At 38.7% G+C, this 20020-nt stretch overlaps 1 protein-coding gene across 1 annotated transcript in view; it reads right to left on the bottom strand.

Moving 5' to 3' along the window:
• Positions 1-2859: 2859 nt before the first annotated feature.
• The window catches only part of CASP7 (caspase 7, apoptosis-related cysteine peptidase), a 21861-nt gene continuing 4700 nt past the window's right edge, over positions 2860-20020 (bottom strand). Inside the window, exons 2-6 of the mRNA XM_009877947.1 lie at positions 7018-7166; positions 6018-6146; positions 5338-5513; positions 3846-3984; positions 2860-3204 (exon numbers count right to left, since the gene is read on the bottom strand). Coding sequence (XP_009876249.1) covers positions 2981-3204; positions 3846-3984; positions 5338-5513; positions 6018-6146; positions 7018-7166 — 817 coding nt within the window. The 3' untranslated portion in view covers positions 2860-2980. The remainder of the gene's footprint in view (positions 3205-3845; positions 3985-5337; positions 5514-6017; positions 6147-7017; positions 7167-20020) is intronic.

Raw genomic sequence — 20020 nt, 5'->3', positions numbered from 1 at the left:
TGGCAAAGGGAATTACTTTTAGGCAGAAAATAGCTATAAACTTAATCAGGAAATAAGCTAGAAGGCCCTATGGCTTACAAGTCACTATTTGGCTACCTGGCCTTGCCCAAGGGAAAGTGTCGGGCTTCCTTATTCCGTCTGGGTTCCTCCCGGCTCCTGGGCTGGCACAGCTCTCAGCATGGGAACGTCACCAGTCAGCCGTGATGTCTGCAGTGGGAAATTTTCTTGTTAGATACTATCAGTGGGTTTTGGACATGAACTAAACTACTGTTCCACCTAGCAGAGACACTGTTCCCGACACAAGGGTGTGTTTTTCTCTTTCTTTCATTGCTGCTCTAAGTTGTCTTTCCAAGTTGCTTTCCCCTCCGGCAGTGTCTTCAGGTATTTTATGCTGATCTTTGTACATTTCCTACACTAGTGTTAGCCTGGAGGTTGTTTCAGATTCAGGCTCAACCTCATCCTTTCGTTGTCAGTCGGCAGCTGTGCTCCTTTGTGCCCTACTATTATATTTTTCCAGGAAACCTTTGGTCTACTGGGAGACCCCTTCCAACCATTGAGAGGGCCCTGTTGGCTCGTCACATCAGAGAGCTTAAGAGCTTCAAATAACTTTAGTACTTTGTCTTTTTTCTTAGACAGATAGCTACTATTGCACCTATTAGTTGGAAATCCCCAAGCTGTCCTTATTTAGTGTCCATCATGGTAATGTATCTGATGAAAACTTGCTCTGACTCCTCCCTTTTTTTTTTTTGACTTGTAGCTGTTGTGTCCAACAGTGAGAATAGCTTTTTCTACTCATAGCAGAAATTCACTGGTATTAACTCCTCTGATTCTTTTTTAGCAGTCCCTTGTAGGCTGGACCACAGATTATTTCTAGTAATTTTTAGTATTTTCCCAGTGCTTCTAAGCTACAGCTATTTTTCAGAAAATACAGAATCATTCTCAAAGCACCTTTAAGAAAAAAGCACTACATAAAAGGAATTGTGCTCCATACCTGTGATGTTGTTACATTCCTTGGCATTACTTTAAAAACTTAAATGACCTGTTTTAGAGCCCTTACTTGCTCCTTTATTGTTCCCAAGGTTCTCTGGCTGCAGAGCTACAACGTATCTGAATAAAAGGATAATTTTGGAGATGGGAATATTAACAGAAATTTAAAAATAGGCTAAACTTTACGCAAATAAACACTAACAAAACTATAAAGACATGAAAGAGCTTCAAGAGAAATAATAAACACTGAAATGTTACTGGGACGCATTTCTCATGGTAAAACAGGAATATCTTTAATGCCAGCAAATAGTCTAAGATGGAGCTATTTGCCAAAAGTAATAGGAAGAACTTTTTCATATGACCTGCTCGACACCTGTACAGTTTACTGGATAAGGACACTTTATACACAGGGCAAGATTAAGCACTGGTAGATCAGGATATTTCCATTAAAATATTTTCAATGATTTTGGCTTACTCTAAGAGAGGATGTGGCCTGACTAACCCAAGTCACTCAATGCCAGCTTATGTACCTGAACTACTTTTCCACTGGCACTGTAAAGTTCATCTTGAAAAGATGCTGAAGACCAACTACATTCTCGGCTGAGAAAGGTTTTGGATGTATTTTGGTTGGTTTTTGCTTCACCAGATGGAGTGACAAACATGCAGATATTCACAGGAAATTTTTAAAAAAGGTCTTTATTGATTTCATGCCCAAGACGCCCATAAAACAATCATTTATTTAATTCAAACAACTGTAAATTTGATTTATGAAAAAAATATATATGCCTCACTATGTCACAGTATTTGTAAGAAAATAAACTTAATAATCTGGTAACTTCACTTTAATAGTAGGTACTTATTTTCTTAAAAGATTTCAAAAGAGTAGATAGTACATTCACTGGGAAAAGGGTGAACAACTAATCATTATCAGTTTAACCAAATCATTAAACTTAGTTTTTTGAGCTAGCTACCAACTTTAAAGTGAATATAAAAAGTAGGAATATAAACATCATCAACGTAACTCCAAAATACAAAATCAAGACCATACAGCAACTAAAAAGGCACTTTTGGCTTCTGATTCAAGTAAGTATTTCCATTCTTGGCAAAATTCCTCACAAATAGAATCTATATCTATACATATAGTTTTTACTGGAACATACAATTCTGTCATTTCAGCATTACATTTTAATAACAGAGTCTTGGCATTAACTTTCTGTTGGTTCAAAACTTCTGAATCAACAAGCAGACACTTTTATTTCTGTGAGCAGAAAAACTGCAATACCACTATTTCAGGCTGTCACTTGCAAGACAAAAATCTTTATAATGGTGCTTCAATACGGCATCATCCAATTATAGTTTGTCCATGCTCTTCTTGTAAATCTTCCACAAATATTGATTTTTTTTAATTTATCCATCTTATGCTAGAGTGAAAACTAAGTAAATTGACTTCCAGATTAAGAACAGAGCAACTATTAGTCTTCATTGTGTTCATAAAAATTAAATGAATATGGAAGACTAAGAAACACCCTTTTAAAGAGCTACAAACTGTTTAATCACTGGACATACCCATAATAAGATGGTCTTTGGAAATTTCCGAGGAAGTTATGGTTCCATGAGCTAGCAGTCAAAGAAAAGATGAAGTCTCACAATTTAATTTTTGTGTTCTTAATTTACAATCTGTTTTCTGGAATAAACCTTTATAGGTCAGGTGGCTGACTTTCACAACATCTTCAGTAGCCATAAATCCTGACAGCCACACTATGGGAAATCAAGACACAGTAATTAGTATTAGCTGTCAGATTGGCCTACAGCATTTATTTCCTCTTTAAAACCTTGCGTATTGTCCATCCATCAGATACCCCAGCTTATACAATATAAAAATCTAGTGTCATTACACTTCTGTTATTAAGAATGTGCTACTCCAGTTTATAATCAAATCGCCACCCAAAACCATATCCTGATCTTTCATCACTGGTTGCATTAAAATACACTTTCAGAAGTAAAGTTCCTTGGTGAGCATAGAGACCACGCAGGGAATCTGCTTCTTCTCACTGAAGCGAGGATCATCAGACTGTGATTCAAAATTTGTGGCAACCACATAGTTGACCCGCGTGAGGATCTGCATGATCTCAAGTTGTTTTCCATGCTCATTTAGCACAGAGCACAGAGACTGCACAAACCAAGAGCCTCTTCCAGGATTCCTCCAGGAGTAATAACCTTACAGGAATGACAGATAAGAAAGTACATAGGTTATTTTTCCTCTTTTTTCTTATTATCTTGTGCTGAAGAATGGAATGGCATAGAGATTGTACTGATTTGTGGGAAAGATTCTGGCCAAAGAGTAACAAAGCACACACAGAAAGTTTAATTCTTATCACTTGTGTCACATGCCCCACTTCATGAAAGGGGAGGATAACGTGTATTAACTCTCCAAACCTCACAGTACTAAAGTACCGTTCTATATTCTTGCATTAGGGAAACTGCAATGAAGTAAGATTTCATGTTTTTCCTCTCTAACATACATTTTGTGCTGTAACTATTTCTCTTCCCACCTTCATCACATATTCAACATACTCACTAAACTGGGACATAGAAGGGCACAATTCCCAGAAAACTGTACTGCCTTCATCCCCGGCAATGTCTGTGTCTTCTCACCCACTAAATCTGGGCTTTTTTCTGTTTACACTATAGCCAGTATAACAGGGGCAGATACAAAACCCTGGCCCAACATACCCCAGGCTTTAGTGTTTTGTCCATCAATGCACAATATATCGTCATTGAGGGTCAGTCTACAGTCAAGTCAATATGGGTGATAAGTTTTCAGGCTTCTATCCCCACCCTGGCCCCCTTTCTGTTACCTGGTACTGTGGAATATGCAAAGAGAAAATCTGCTTCTACTGGGATTTTGTATCTTGGATTGGCATCAGTTTCCAGAGTGTCATTTGCAGGTCCAGAGTCAGTTTGTATACCTTCATCGAATTCAGAGCCTCTGCACGCCTGAAAGCAGCAAAGATAAAAAGAACTTGTCCAATAAGGAGAAATAAAGTGTTATAAGTATTCATGCACATTTTTCAATGGGTACAGCTTTAAGCAGTATTTTGCATGTATCAGAAGCAGAAATGCAGTTCTGGGAGACACCTAATTGTGATAAAGTTACTAGTTCACCCAATTTAAAATACGCATCCTGTATAGAAAAGGGAGGTAATGGTGTTGCGGGCTGTCAAAGCGCTAAGTCAGCATTAGCTTATTCTAACCACGATTAATTTTACCAGTCTAGAGTCATCCTCAGAACACAATTATTACATAATGTCTTGTGCAGCGTGACTGCCAGACATTTGCTTCACAGTGGACTACACATTGTCTTTGGTTCCTGGCACGCACTGCTGTAGCACTATACTTCACAAAATAACAAAATCAAAGAATAACAAACATCCTGAGATCATCCACTTCATCCAGTCCCACTTCTCAAGCAGGGACAGCTATGGCAGATGTCCAGGGCCATGTCCACTTGGGCTTGGAATACCTCCACAGATGGAGACTGTACAGTCTGCACAAGCTGTGCTTTGACCAACACCTCTTGCATAAAAATAGCAGTCTGAGGGGCTTATAGAACATGAATTGGTTGCCTTTAGTAAGATAATTTTAAAGGCAAAATGTACCCATTCCAAACTTACAACTAAAAGAAATATCACTTTAGTAGTATGAAGAGTCAAAAATAGACAGAGTTTTCACTTTAAGGTTGAGGACTAATTGATGGAGTAGCCCTGGGAAAGCCACATCTGCCATATCTAACATCAGATCATTATGATAAAAAACACAATTCAGACCCGTGAGTCAGTTAATGTCAGTTAATACTGTTGGAAACATCTGTTTTTAAAAGCTTAAGTAATACACAGTTAATTCTATGCTAATGTAATATAAACTTTCTGGTTACTGAGGGACAGAAAAAATACTTCTTTTAGCAGAGCGCAGTAATTTATAGAGACAGTTTTTATTCAAAAAGACCTGCACAGTATTATTTCTATTGATAATCACGTACTGTCCTCAGCTCTGTCTGCACAAGAGGGAGTTTATCTTCCTGTTCTGAGGTTCGTGTGTGAACAAGCACAAAGAGAAATAATGTACAAAATTACAATAATACATTATTTACATCTGTGAATTTTGTGCGCAAATTATCTTTTAGAAACAAACACCACAAGTCACCCACAGTCAACTTCTTTCAATACATTTTTCACAAAACCTTCAGCAAAATTCAGTAAGTTGATCTACAGGGCTCTTCTAGAGCAGAAAACCAACACAGCATGTCTTCCCCACTGTAGTAGGATACTCTATTTACCTTAAGGCTATTACCTGAATGAAAAATAATTTGGGTTTGCCTATAAGGCTTTTACACTTGTCTCCTCTGAACAGCGCAGTCAAACTCTTGATAGCCATGGGTCCATCAGTGCCATAGATGAGGCCTTCTTCCCCGTGGCTTAGAAGGATACAGGCAAAACAAGCAGCATCACTGTGATTCTCCTCAGCAGCTAAAATCAAATACTTCTTAGCCAAAAGGAAGCAATATTTTACATGAAAAACATACTTAGCAAACACATTTTTCTGAGACTAAGCATACATTGGGCCTCTACTGGAAGACATTAGAAGGAGTGGATAAAGGTGATGCAACCTGCTTTTTGGGAACGCGATGAGTACCTTGAACACACAAACACATCCTTCACTTGACTCCGAGTCTAGCCCAATGGGGTCAACAGGCTGGACTCTTTATTTAATATGACAAGGCTCTTTAACTAATCCATGGAACAGATGCCTCACCTAATATGACAAGAAAACTGTATTTCTGATTGGTGTTGGAGGAAGAGGTGGGGAATTAAGCCTAGTCCAATCAGAAACTGAATCCTTCTATATGGAGAATTGGACATATTAGGGCCTGAGCAGTCTGTTCTAATCTGACCTGTTTTGAGCAGGGGGGAAGATTTGGTGACTTTCAGAGGTCTTTTCAACTCCAAATTATTCTCTGTTTCTAATTTTACCTTGCTTCAGTAATTTTTCCATATCATTACGGCTTCGGTCATTGTATGTGCAAACCTCAAACCCTAAGTTTCTAAAACTCTTAGCTAGATCTCCAGCATCTTTATCAGTGCCATTGCGTGTACCCATTCCTGGCAAAAAAAAAAAAAGAAAGAAAAAAGAATATGGTTGATTGCACATTACACAATTCAAAATAAGTCATGTGTTCAAAGGTAAATTTTAAGGTTTATAATTAATAAACAATGTCACGGTGACATGGTTTTAAAACAATCCTCTAACAGCATTCTCAGCAGTGAGAACAAATTGTGAGCTTCAGTTTAATGCAAAATAATACAATGTTCAATATCAACACATGCTATCCTGAAAAATATTGGCATGTCTCTAGCACCCTGCAACACAGGACCTCTTTCGGTTATGCAGTGTTACATATGCATAACACACCCGAAAGAAAAACTGTCGAAAAGAGTCCCCATGGAACTCACATGAAAGAAAGTGTTGTAAGTTCTTTGGAGTAAACACTTTATTGAGTGTGTCACCAAGTGTATAGGAAAAGATCTGTAAAGTCGACTACAACACAAATATCTGCTTTGAAACTGTACACGGTCTGAAAAGTTAAATGCAGGAGTGTGAACAGGGCACAGCTATAGCTATTTGCTTTTGTTGCTTTTAGCTGTAGCTCTGGGACAGAGCAGTTATAACATGTGCTACAGATGCCAAGGTGCAAATTTTAACAACGCAGCACTAAGCTCTGAGAGAAAGGTTTAGTTGGAAGTTGGTGGACCCGGGTGACATGCCCTTTGAAAAATATGCTGCAAAGAAGCTGCAGAGTTGTTTTAATGTAAGTGTTAAAGACCAGGAATAAACTGTAGGAACAACTATTTTTCAAAAAAAGAGAAACATATTCATTACAATTCCGTGTCCTCAAAATAAAATGCTTATTGACTAATGAAAGTACAAAACTTCTAAAGTCTGTAATGAGTGTCACCAAAGGAAGTACATTACCTGTTTTGTCTTCAAAATTTTTGTTGTTTATAATAATGCATTTGCCAACTTTCTTGTAGTCCATTTTATACTGGAATGTGGGTGTAACAATTCGGTACTGATTACTGAGAGAGGACTTTGGCTGTTCTTCTTCTCCATTTTTCCTTTTTCTAGGTGAATCAAATGAAATTATTGTTAGCAGCCAGTCACACGTAGCGTGGTATTTATCTTAATTCAAACCATTCAGTCAGCCCTACCTAACGTTTTTCTTCTCTAATGTTTGTTTTCTTCCTTCATGTTCCAAAACAAGGTATAAAGATCTTGTGATTTCCATGAAGTGATTATTGTATGTGACTGGATTCTGCTGATGGTAAAATGACTCTAGAGGAACTGCAGCCAGAGGCAGTATATGCAGATCCTGACCCACAGATAAAACATGAAGTCAGGTCGGTGGCAATCTTTCACAAACTGTGGCTCTGGACACATTTTACTTTTACTATAAATAATTCACAGAAGGACAGATAATCTCCCCTAACAACTATTTCAAGCACAAGAAGATTTAGTTTACTCAATGCATGATAGGATTTGTTTACACCATCATTCCTAAACTCTCTGAAGACTATGACTGAGCAGTAGGTTATAGAAGTGAACAGATCATGCGTTCATTTGGTCTGCCAAACAGCAGACTGAATCTAGGCGAAAAAACAGAAACATTTTAATGCAATCATTGATACCTGAACATCACTTAAAAAATAAACCAAAACGAGCTATAAATGTTCTCTGTTAACATGACTGTGTACTGACCTTTCTTCTGTGTGCCAGTCTTAGACTGTATTAGAAAGAGATGCAGAGGGATAGCACTGATATTACCGATTTATTCTAAACGAAGTGTTAAGAACAGATCAGTTACAGCCGGCAGGCGCACCTGAAGCACGAGCCTGAGGAGCTCTGCAGTACTTGCTTTGAGAGCTGGACGTGTTGGTAAGACCTCCTCAAGCAGAACTGAAGCCAGTGAGAGCCTGTAAAGGGGCTGATTCAACCTCAGAACTACAGACAAGCTTTGGAGCGAGCCTAATGAGAAACAACGCTCAGGAAAGGGCAGAAGTTTTCAGCATCTCTCTTATTTGGTCCAGCATCCTGCTTCCAATAGTATTTTTTGCTGATGGCCAAGAGGAAAATGTACCCTGCTTTCGCAGCACAAATAACCGTATAATACAGCTTGGTTTTAACTAAATTAGATTTTTCCCATAATCACAATTAATTTAAACACTTTCACTATTCTCACTCTAACATCTTTCTAAAGAATTACTACACTATTTGCTTCAATAATAGGCTGTAGGCATGAGACTGATTAAATGTTGTTTAGGTAATCCACTTTCTTACCTTCCTGATTTAACAATTGTTCTCTTCTAGCTTTAAGTGTTCCCTTTTGTATTACTAAAGGACAGGACTAATTGGAAACTGTAACAAACCTTCTCTAGATAATCCATCATTTTTAAATGCTACTGCAATTCAATTCTAAAAGTGCTTCTTATCTTTGAATGCCCTCATGTTCTACTATAAAGGGCTAAATTAAATAGCTGCACCTGGCAGGCTTTCTCTGTATTTTTTTTTACATGTGACCATCCTAGTATCATCTCCTATTTTAGACTTCCCTTAGAGACTACAAAACAAGATATTGAATCATATCTACTTGAGGGTTTTGTCTGACACTCTGGAAGTACATTTTTTTCTGGCAAATTTCAAGTATTGGTATTCTCCTTGCACACTGCTTGAGGGGTCTGGGAGCAATAATTAAATATGGTTTGCCTGAAGAAAAGATATTAGTCATTTTAAAGAATTATCCACAGCTGTGTGATACTAGATTTGCCTTTCAAAGAGATCTTGGTTTCTTATTTTAGCCTAAAATTCCTCCTGGTCCTTTATCACTAGACAGCTCTCTGGCAAAGAGAGAAAAAAATTTCAAAACAACAAATAACCACTCAGGTCGATGAAGAGGCTGATTTCCCCAGTCCACACTGGATTCAAGTTTCTACAAATTTATCTGGCTTCACTGACTCCCTGAAAAAGCTAACGGACTAACGGTGGCTGTTATACACAATAGGATATTTTCAAGGGAATTGTACACAAATTTCTATTTATGTCCAACCCAGGAACAGTTGTGAAAACTCGAGACAGATCCACATAAGCAGAATCGTATCATGTTTGCACTGCCTGCTCTCCTAAAATGCTGGAAGTGATCTAATTCTAGTCCACAAGTCATGCAGCCACATTACTTCACAAAAAGCCTCACTGAAAATAGCAGCTGGGGTTAAGTGGCAACAATAACGTGGCCACGCAACTTCTTTGAAAACACTTCACTTCCAAGCTCAATAGTTTGTACTCATTCATGCAGAAATACGTGGGAGTTTAAGGACTGCTCCTACTCCTGCTGGTATTCCCCAAAGCATGCCAGAAGCTCTCTGCCGGTCGATGTCAAATGTCACAGACAAGCCTCGCCAGCACGGTAGCACACATTGCCATTTCCCCATTCCTTTACAGAGGATCGTATGGTTTTGTTTCAACGACTCCTTCCAAGCTGAACAGGCTAACGAGATACTAGAGCATGCTTTGAAGGGTTACGCCTACCATTTCTTTACTGGCAGATAGCAAAACGTTCCAGGAATCTTTAGGTACCTGTCCGAAATGGGCAAATAAGGAAGTAAAGGTGGTGGAGGATATATATCCTGGCCTGCAGTCCAGAGAGAATTGCATTTTGAAGACTTTGTTTTCTGCGCCAGCATAGCACAATAAGGGAATTGTCTGACTGGACTAAACCAACTGTAAGGTCCAACTCTTCAGTTTCAACAAGCCGAATCAGACCTTTTAATAATGACTATGTAATAATCAGTCCTTAAGGGAAATGTCCTGTCAGTGTCAGGCTGGCTTATGACTGAATGCCTAAAGCTTTCCGGATAATTTTTTATTTTCTGAGCTTTGAAGTGGACATGTGTTAATATAAATGTTTATTGCTGTTGTTCTTACTTAGTAATGACAGTATATTCTAGAAGGGTTTTCACAGGTTAGTTATGAGCTGCTATAAAAACTATTTGCCTTCAGTTTCATTTCATTCTGTTTCTGCTTCTTTGACACTCAGTGTCTTTAATTCCCTCTTTTGGGATTCAAACCTGCCCAGACTAAATAGAAACTTGAATTTTATCTCTGTTTGCTCTTTCTTCAGCTTTTAATTACAACTGTGCCATAACTCCTCACTCTGCTATTGGTCACTGATCTTTCCCTCAGACAGAAATTCTCTTCCTATCAGTGCTGCCACATCTTTTACATTCTCTCTCTTGGGTCAGGAGTTCAGCATCATCAAAACTCCACTCTGGCACCCCCATGCAGCTTGCACATTTTCACCCTTACTATGTCTCTAAATCCAGGCCTTAGGCTTGACAACAGTATGTCTGGGAACATTATTTCATCAAGTCTAGTCTCAATCGGTGTCAACCCTGGGAAAATCATTATTATCAACTACTCACTTTTCAAAAATAAAATTGAAGCTACCCTTATCATTTACTGCTTTCTATGAACTTTTAAATAGTGAAAGCCAAATTTCTTATCACCATGGCTAAAATTCTGCCAAAGTCAATGGAGAAACATCACTTCCAGCAGCAGTGAACTCGACTGTATAAAGGACTGCTGCTGATTGCAACAACTTTCTTTTCTGTTGCACTTTGGATAAATTATGATTTCAGTATGTAAGGATAAAAATATCGCTGTTACCATTTAACTATACCTAAAGATTATTTTCCATAACAATTTTACTGAAATCACTGTCTACTAGCAGCTGAGATTTCCTCTCCTCTTGCTTCCTTTCCACTGCTATCTTCCTGCACTTTCTTTGCTACTGTGTATTAGCATACAGAGAATGCATGTGTAGGAGAACTGCTTCCTTGAGTGTTGCTGATTCTCATCCTCTCTCCTGCCTGCTAGAGCCAAGCTTTTGGGCTCAGATGTCCTAGCCCTCCAGAGATAAAAGTGTTTCAGTGAGAACCAGCTGCTTAACTTCAAGTTTCCATGGGGAGGGTCTTCACTTCCCATCACATTATATATTTATTGTCAGCTGTGGAGCCTCATATTGCCAGCCTTCGTGCAAGGTGTAAGGGCCAGTGACTGTAAAAATACCTCCTGCCTTAAGAAAGATGGTCAGCTCTAATGATAAGGACTCCCCAGGATAATGCAGGGCAAGTTCTCAAGAGAAGAATATACGAAAAGGAAATCTTAAGCAAGTGCAATCTCTAAGGTAGGAACCTTATCATTAACCGTGTCAGTAGAGCTCTCCTGAAAACACGACCTGCTTTGGCTTAAAAGCACCAGGACCCTTAGCATGAAGACAAATTTCACAGCCATCACTTCCCAGTCACAGGATGGGAGGAGTTTTCTGTTTGTTTCTTTTTTCCCGTTTGTTTGCTTTTCTAAGAGGAAATGTATTAACCAAAATGAGCTCTAAAAATTATATTACAGGGATATATCATAGAATCATAGAACAGTTTTGGTTGGGAGAGATCTTCAAAATCGAGTCCAACCACCGCCCTGGCCCTATCAACTCCACTAAACCATGTCCCTCAGCACAACATCTTCCCACCTCTTAAACATCGCGAGGGATGGCAACTCAATCACCTCCCTGGGCGGGCTCTTCCAAGGCCGGATAACCCTTTCAGTAAAGAAATTCTTCCTAATATCTGACCTGAACCTCCCATGGCACAATGTAAAGCCATTTCCCCGTGTGTTATCACTTGCTACTAGGCTTTGAAAACAGCTACAGTCCCTTTCCCTCCCAGGAAAGTTAGGGACTTTTGTTGCTATACTGAAAAATGTAAGCAGATAAAAAAATTCCATAATTATGACACTATTCAATTTATGGAAGCTGGCATTCAGAGGTGGGTGGAAAAGGCTAAATTGATTACATTCATTTCTATTTAAAGTAGACACAGACAGAAGAAGAGAGTACTCTGTCTTGCTCTATGAAGTTCAGCACATTTGGACTTTACTTGATAAGGAATATCAGAGAACATTATGATATTTTTTTATTCCTGCATGCTTCTTTAATAGAACATGCAGTCATATATCATTTTTGAATGACTGGTAACACATTATAGCAGTAATACAGTGACTAAGTCACTGCACAAATCTTCTCAGATAATCCATCAACATCTACCAGAACTTCTATATACTTAATGTTGTGGGATGAAAAGTTACCTTAAAACTGCAATGCTCTTCATTCTCTTCCAAACAACTGAGATGCTTCTCTCACAACTTTTACCTTTGGGGATGTCTTTAAAGCATTCATTTGAATAAATTCCCCATTGTGTGCAGTAAGTGTACAGGACAATATATTGCTTTTAAGACCTCCAGAGAAACTTACTATATGTAGCCTATAGAGATGATTTAATTTTATGCAATTTGGGCAGCTTTATGCTACTCTTTCTTTCTAAAAATCCCCACTCCTTCCATTACTGCATGCATGGCATAAATGATGTTTGCAACTACAGCTCATCACAAATGCTCTGCTTGCTCTTCTGGGGAAAAATCCTGGATTGTATTATTTTGTTTTAAAAAAGGTAGTTAAAGGATAGGCACAAAACCATGAAAATGCAGAGGATTGTGTTTGAGTTTACAAAGCATCACCAAACTACATGTAGTAAAACTAAGTGTCCTGGAGACCAGTTCAGAGTTATTCTTCCACAGGAAGTCAACAGGAAACAGAATTAATAAATTGGACAAATCAAGGTTCAGTATCTTATTCTATGTTTCTATCTTACTCTCAATAATTAGTGGTCTGCTCACATGGCTGATGCTTTCTGATGATCATTAATGTGTTACTCCTATATAACCTTCTCTCCAAACTGCCAGCTTTAATACCTTTAACCAGTCTAATTCCACCATATTTAGTACACCTCTAATTACTGTACACTCTCCTCTCTTTGAATTTTTTTTTCTTTTGAAACCTATTGGCAATAACAAGCAAGATAGTTGTTAAAACTGACTAGAGCTTTTTAGATCTGAAGTTCTTTAAGGCAGATTCTTTGTTCTTTGTCAGATGCGTTTTGGTAAAGTGTCAAGCAGATTTAGAGCTGCATGCAAATAACAGATTATCCTGTTGCCTTTCGCCATTAATATTGTATCCAGGTGGCAGAGGAGCAACATTTCTGGACAAAAGAAAATGTGTCAATACTTGAATTGTCTGCTATAAAAATGAATATCCCTTTACTATTAAAAATCAGAAAGCATAAATTATATGGGATAAGGACAAAGTATTAACCATAAGGGCTACACCAAATACTAAAACTGTATTACGCTGCATTTAATTGTGTGATCCTGGGTCACATACTAAGAAAGCAGCATCCTTGAATCCTAAATGAAGCCTCTGATAAACACTACCAGGAGGCACTGCAGAAGATGTAGGGCATTTGGTAGACCTCAATTCTGTTTCCAATCTGACTGTAACAAGATATGGGCTTACAAACCTTTCCTCCTGAATACACTCCAATGGCAGGTGAAATTTCCATCTCTTTCTTTTCAGACATATAACACCTTACCTAGGACTCCTCCGAAAAGAGATTAAATATAATTGTAAACTAAGAAAATAAATACTATCCCTCACAATCTTTTTTTTAAAACAAAGGTTTCCCAGGCTCCCAAATTACATGCCAGTAGATAAACTGGAATTCAAACAGCTTAATAGTTGAAGTAAAAATCTCCTGAGGCAAAAAAGGGGCAATATTAATTATAGAGGAGGAAGTTCATGTCAATATTGTCTACTTCCCATTGCCCTACCAAAAGTTAATAACAAATGACCCTGACTTTGATAGACAAGCATCAATAAAAAACCCCAGTCTTCAGAAGGCTATTTTAAAATATGCTCCAGATAAAGAAAAATTTTTAAAAATTCAAATGTTGAAGTCAGAATCTTTCCAACATAATAGAAAGTCTTCATTTACGAAGGAGTAGAAAAGTGGTCCTACAAAACAGAACATAAAATTTCCCCCAAAACCATCTAAACATTATTTCACCTTATGGTTTACTATGGCAAGAAGATGTCTTGCACAAAAGGCATGAAAACAGATAGCTGTGATTTAGAACAGCAAACAAACAACAATACAAAAAAAAAAATCCCAGAACATTAAAACACAAAAACCAGTCAAAGAGTCCTAGATTTCCGTTCCCTCTAATGGTCTAGGTTTGTCTGTTAAAGAAATTTTAAATTACGGTGAAACATGCCAAAGCGATAACACTGGAGTCTGAAGTTCACGTTTTCGGTGACATACAAAGCCTGTGGAACTCTTGCAACTTCATACCCTGCTCTCCTGAACTGCCTGCAGCATGAATGTCATTTTTGGGAAGGGGTGGAATAAAGGGAAATGGCAAGTGTGCTTATTCGAACACCACAGTCCCTAACGAACACACCCTGCTTTACTCCTGGGGGCAGTGCTACTAACGGCAGCACGACTTGCCAGGCAGTAAAATAATGCCTGTTTGTAACTGTACTCAAGATCAGGGCCGTAGGAATTATTCAGCCTCCAGCTCCTTTTTGAATTGCAAGTTAATTTATGGCTTCTTAAAGACATCCTCGGAATTAGATTGTCAGCTGACTACAGAAAATCAGTTTAAGATTCATGAAAGGTAAAATCTTTTGCTTGAAGGAACCCAAATGTAGGAAGTTAACAGAGACAGTACTTCTTGTGTCTTTGAAAATACATGTCCCACGCCCTCTCTATAAGAGTAAACACATTAATTTTGAATGGAGAATATTGCTTTAGCAGTCTGGAAAGAAAGTAGTTATGTAAACAACGGGATTCTTTATTTGAACTTATAAAGATAATAATAGAGTTGGGAGGGACCTAAGCTATCATTAACAAATTCTTTGCCCAAGACAGGGCTGAGTTCATTCATCCAATAAAACAATGTCATATTAAAAACTTATTTCTGTTCTTACTATGCGGTATGTGGCAGTACTGGTACAGATTTTGCAGAAAATCTGCAAAGTAAAATGCTTCAAATTTTTTAAAGAAATCTTGGTATCTCCCTAAGTTTCCTGTAGCATGCTATATCAGCAGTAGAACACAAGCCATAAAAATTATTAAGATTATATGCTTTGCTCTGTTAACTTGATGAAAAGTATTAAACAAACAAAAACGCTCAACTTAGGGGATATGATCTGCTACCCACTAAGAGCCACTTACTTGTGCTTCGGGTAGTAAACTGAACATGAATCCTGCTTCTGCTATTGAATGACTTTGGGAAAGTAACGCTATCTCTTGATCACAGTTTTTCCATTACAAAATGAAGCCTAAAAAACCTTGTTTCGTAAACCAATTGAAGATCTCATGGCTTCTTTCCGGGTTCATAGCAGTGTACGGTAAACTAGAGAATGTATTTTAAATCCACTATTTTTTACATCTGTACAATGTTTATGTCCAGGCTGTGTGAGATAGCTTACTGCCACGTGCCTCCTGGAAAAAAAAAATGCTTGAAAACAAAGGTATTCTTACTGTTCACAACTGAGGTTTACATCAGATCTCAGTCCAGAAACTAATTCCCATCTTTGGTGACTAGACATTAGCTTCCCTGAAGATATAAAAGTGCTAGTGCTTGCACACGATTATTTAACGTCAACTGCAAAAATGACAGGGTTGCAGTCCACAGAATATGGCATTTCCCAAAGTATATTATAGTCCTCTGGGACTATAATATAGTCCCAGAGGACTATAATATACTGGGGAATATATAATATACAGCCTCTGGGACCTTGGCTGAGCAGTCTGGGTATCACGGCTTATGACACTGCAGCTACTCAGCTGAACTACAGTGACAGCTATTTCTATGTTCCTTTGAAAGCACAATCTCGGATGTATTAGCTCGAATCACAGTAAGGCCTCCCCTACTCCAAAGCTTCACAAGTGCAAGAGTTTCAGAGCCGAACAAAACCAACCAGTGAGCTGCAGCATGTTACTGCAGTAACCCACTGGCCTGAGTGCGAGCACCTGATCTCCTGCAAAGCCACAAACCCTTATTCAGTAGTTTCCACAAACCTACAGCTTCTGTTCAATCTGCAAAATGTCTTTTAGATTTATACCCAATCTTTTTTTAAAATATTCATCTATGGACCCATTGGATCCCTTTATGAATTTGCTTGCAAAAAGTGCCTCTTACCCTGATGTTCCATCACTTATGTATTTGTATAGTACAACCAAATTATCTTTCAACTTCAATTACAGAAACTAAATATATTTTAAATCCCTCATTATAAGACATATTTTAGATTCTGAGCTACTCTTGCTGCTTTTCTGTCCCATTTTAGTTTCAGATCCTTCTCCGATTAGGAGAGAAAATCTTCTCTAAGAACTCAGAAAACAGAGAATTGCAGTCCAGGACAACTGGAAACTCACAGTATAATGAAAGAAGTTGATCTGTTTGAAAGAGCGAGCCTCCAACTACAACTCCTGGAATACTCTGTATATTACAGATATCTTGGAGTTCTGATAGTTACATCTAAATATGCCTCCTCCTTTTAACTGTGTTAGTGATAGTTCACATCAAATCCATGGCTGTAATTTTATTTATTTTATACAAATGAAGCATACTTGGGCTAAGTCAGCTAGACTTTGTAAAAAAGGATTTGACACAGACTGTTTTGACACAGTTAAAAAAAGCCAAGAAGTAAAAAATATAAACAGATAGCAGTATCCTAGTCTTTGTGCACTTAATATTTTAAGCCTCATTTACAGTCTGCATGACAATTCTGTAGTGTAGCACCTGCAGCAAAGAGGACGAAAACAGAGTAAGTTCTAAACCTTCAATCATCAATTTGTAATTCATCTTCAGCTTCCTATTAGCTGTGTGGTATCTGCTGTGCAGGCCTCACCATCTTGCACGCAACAAAACATTCAAACAACATTTGAAAGGTAAAATTTTACTAATAAAGAATATGGCTTGCTGAAAGGCCTTCTGCTCATTTCTAGAAAACCTACATGTACATACCTTCCATGGGTGTTCTGGAAACTGAAATCTTGCATGATCATATCCTAGGTAGTATAAGCTACATAGGCAACTGCCAATTTTGTGGAAAAAAAATTAAGCCTCTCTTATTTATACGTACTAAAAGCAATGAACAGATAATACATTATTAACAGAATATACACTGCTAAACGGACAGCTTGGAAAAACTCAAAAAATGAAGTAACTCACTTCTCAATGCGATTTCTCAGAGAACACTCTGTCTAGAACTGGCAATTGCAAAATGTCAGTGGAGTTATTATTCTCTTGATATAAGCACTAAAACTAAACTCCTCTGGGGTACTCATCGATGAGGTTTCCCAACAGGTGGCAGAGAAGGAAGGAGATAAATAACGTTCTACAGTACCTTGGCTCGTCATCAAACGGGACTCCACACTGCATCTGAAAACAGCTTCAGCTTGTCCTCCAGAGCACGTCTAATCTTCTCTGCTACGCTAGGAGCCCACCATGCTCAGGGTTACATCGGAGAGGGAAGCAGGATGCTCTCTGTGTTCAGGCCCAAAGATTCGCCTGTGTCAGCAGTGGGTCACGCTGGACTTTTCTCTGGGGCTATTCAAACCTCACAGCTATCACCCTGTGGGCTGAGGTCATGCAGGCCTGATCTACCTTTGCTGACAGGGGAAAACAGGCTCCCGTCGCTCTGATTCTAACACTGCTCCTGTGGAAGAGGGTAGGGAAATGCAGCAGATCTGGAGGCGGAGGTGGGACAGCAGACTTCGCTTTGTAATACATCTTTCTTGCTTCTCTCAAAATTGGACCCACCACTACTACAATATTTACAAAATGAAGATCTCTAAGAAAATAGTGCAAATTAACACACACAATTTACAAAACCCATTTGTATTCTAATTCCTAGAATTATTTCTTATATATTTACCTTTAGCCAGTTTTGGTGTATTACAAATTTGGCTTAATTTGGTTTTGATTCATTTCACAGAATCACAGAACGTTAGGGGTTGGAAGAGACCTCTGAAGATCACCTAGTCCAACCTACATCCGAGCATAGCTAACACTATACCACAGCCTCAAGTGCTAGATCTACTTTTTTTTTTAAACACCTCCAGGGTTGGTGACTCCACCATCTCCCTGGGCAGCCTGTTCCAGTGCCTCACCACTCGTTCAGTAAAGAACTTTCCCTGAATATCCAATCTAAACTTACCCTGACGCAACTTGAGGCCATTTCCCCTTGTCCTGTCATTAGTAATTAGAGAGAAGAGACCAGCACCAGCCTCACTACAGCCTCCTTTTAGGTAGTTGTAGAGGGCAATAAGGTCTCCTCTCAGCCTCCTCTTCTCCAGACTAAACAAACCCAGTTCCCTCAGCCGCTCTTCATAGGGCACGTTTTCCAGACCTCTCACAAAAAGAAAAATTTGAAAGCTTACAAATGACACTATATAACAGCTTTCCTCCAGATTTTGCATTTTGCAAGTTGTAATGAAGGAAATAAATTCCTACACTAAAAAGGAATTAGGATACTTGACTTACTTTTGTGATTGCTACAGATGGAGTTCATAGATAACCCAGTGTTTGCGGTGCTTCACCAGATAAAGTCTCTAAGGAGACTGGAAACAAATAGTGACTCAATTAATGAGTTCTTATACTTTAAACTAGATACTATTTTAAGATACTTGGGCATTTCTTATATGGTGCAATCACTAAGTGTCCAAGGGAAAGTACAGGCACTGACTACAATTTTCACTAATTGTTACATACTCCTGCAATGTTCTTCAGAAGTTGAGCTCCAGATCTAACAAAAACTGCAATAACAAAAAAATAAAAAACGACCTCTAGCTTGAAACAGAATAATGAAAATTAAATATCCCTATTGTTCTATCTTAAATTTTTTTTAATTGTCTTTTTAGGAATTAACTTTAACAGACTACAGATGACAGAATCGATTGCTTCAGAAATTTTATGTTCTATGCTTTGGGGGAAAATACACAGATATCTAGCCAGTGTAAAGCATAATCCACAAACTCCAAACAAAACTCAAATTATATTGCATTAGAATTTGGAGTTAGGATAATAAAAGGAAAGATCATCAGCTATTTACTGGATGGACTAAGGCACAGAGTGATTTGCTTAGAGACATAAAGGAAACTTGAGCCCAAAACAGGAGTTCAGTTCAGAACCCTGAGCTACAGCCCAGAGCATAGCTTCAGATAATGATTCATCAGCTGTTATTTGCTTTAAAGTAGTTTGCTGTTTTTATTCTAAGGATAAAAGAGACACTTTTCTTAGCCATATTTACTTCTGAAAGGTCTATAAAATTCTGCAACTGAAAAACCTGTAATGAAACTGCATTTTAAATTTTAAACCTGTAAAATTTATGATAAAAAGATACAGTATCATTCAAGGCATCATCTGGATCTGAATACACGAGTTTCAAGGCAGGAGCACCTGACATTCATGCAGTGGAGGCCAGTTTCTCCATAAGCAATTAATTTAGAAGATCAGTGTAATGGGTTTGCATGGCACGGTTTTGGTAGCAGAGGGGCTACAGGGGTGGCTTCTATGAGAAGCTGCCAGAAGCTTCACCTCTGTATGACTGAGCCAAAATCAGCTGGCTCGAAGACGGACCTGCTGCGGGTCAAGGCTGAGCCTATCAGCGACAGTGGCAGCACCTCTGGGATAACATGTTTAAGAAGGGTGAAAAAAGAAAGTAACTGCATCCTGAGAAAGGAGAGAGAACCGAGGAGAGAAATAACTATGCATATACCAAGGTCAGTGAGGGAGGAAGGGGAGGAGGTCCTCCAGGCACTGGAGGAGAGATTCCCCTGCAGCCCATCGAGAAGACCGTGGTGAGGCAGGCTGTCACCCTGCAGCACGTGGAGGTTAACAGTGGAGCAGATACCCACCTGCAGCCCATGGAGAGCTGCAGGCTGGAGGAGGTGGATGCCTCGAGAAGGCTGTGACCCCATGGGAAGATCGCACTGGAGCTGGCTCCTGGCAGGACCTGTGGAGG

This window comes from Apaloderma vittatum, unplaced genomic scaffold (genome assembly GCF_000703405.1).
Source record: "Apaloderma vittatum isolate BGI_N311 unplaced genomic scaffold, ASM70340v1 scaffold1641, whole genome shotgun sequence".
Classification (NCBI taxonomy): Eukaryota; Metazoa; Chordata; class Aves; order Trogoniformes; family Trogonidae; genus Apaloderma; species Apaloderma vittatum.
This window is presented reverse-complemented; position numbering and strand designations above follow the sequence as displayed.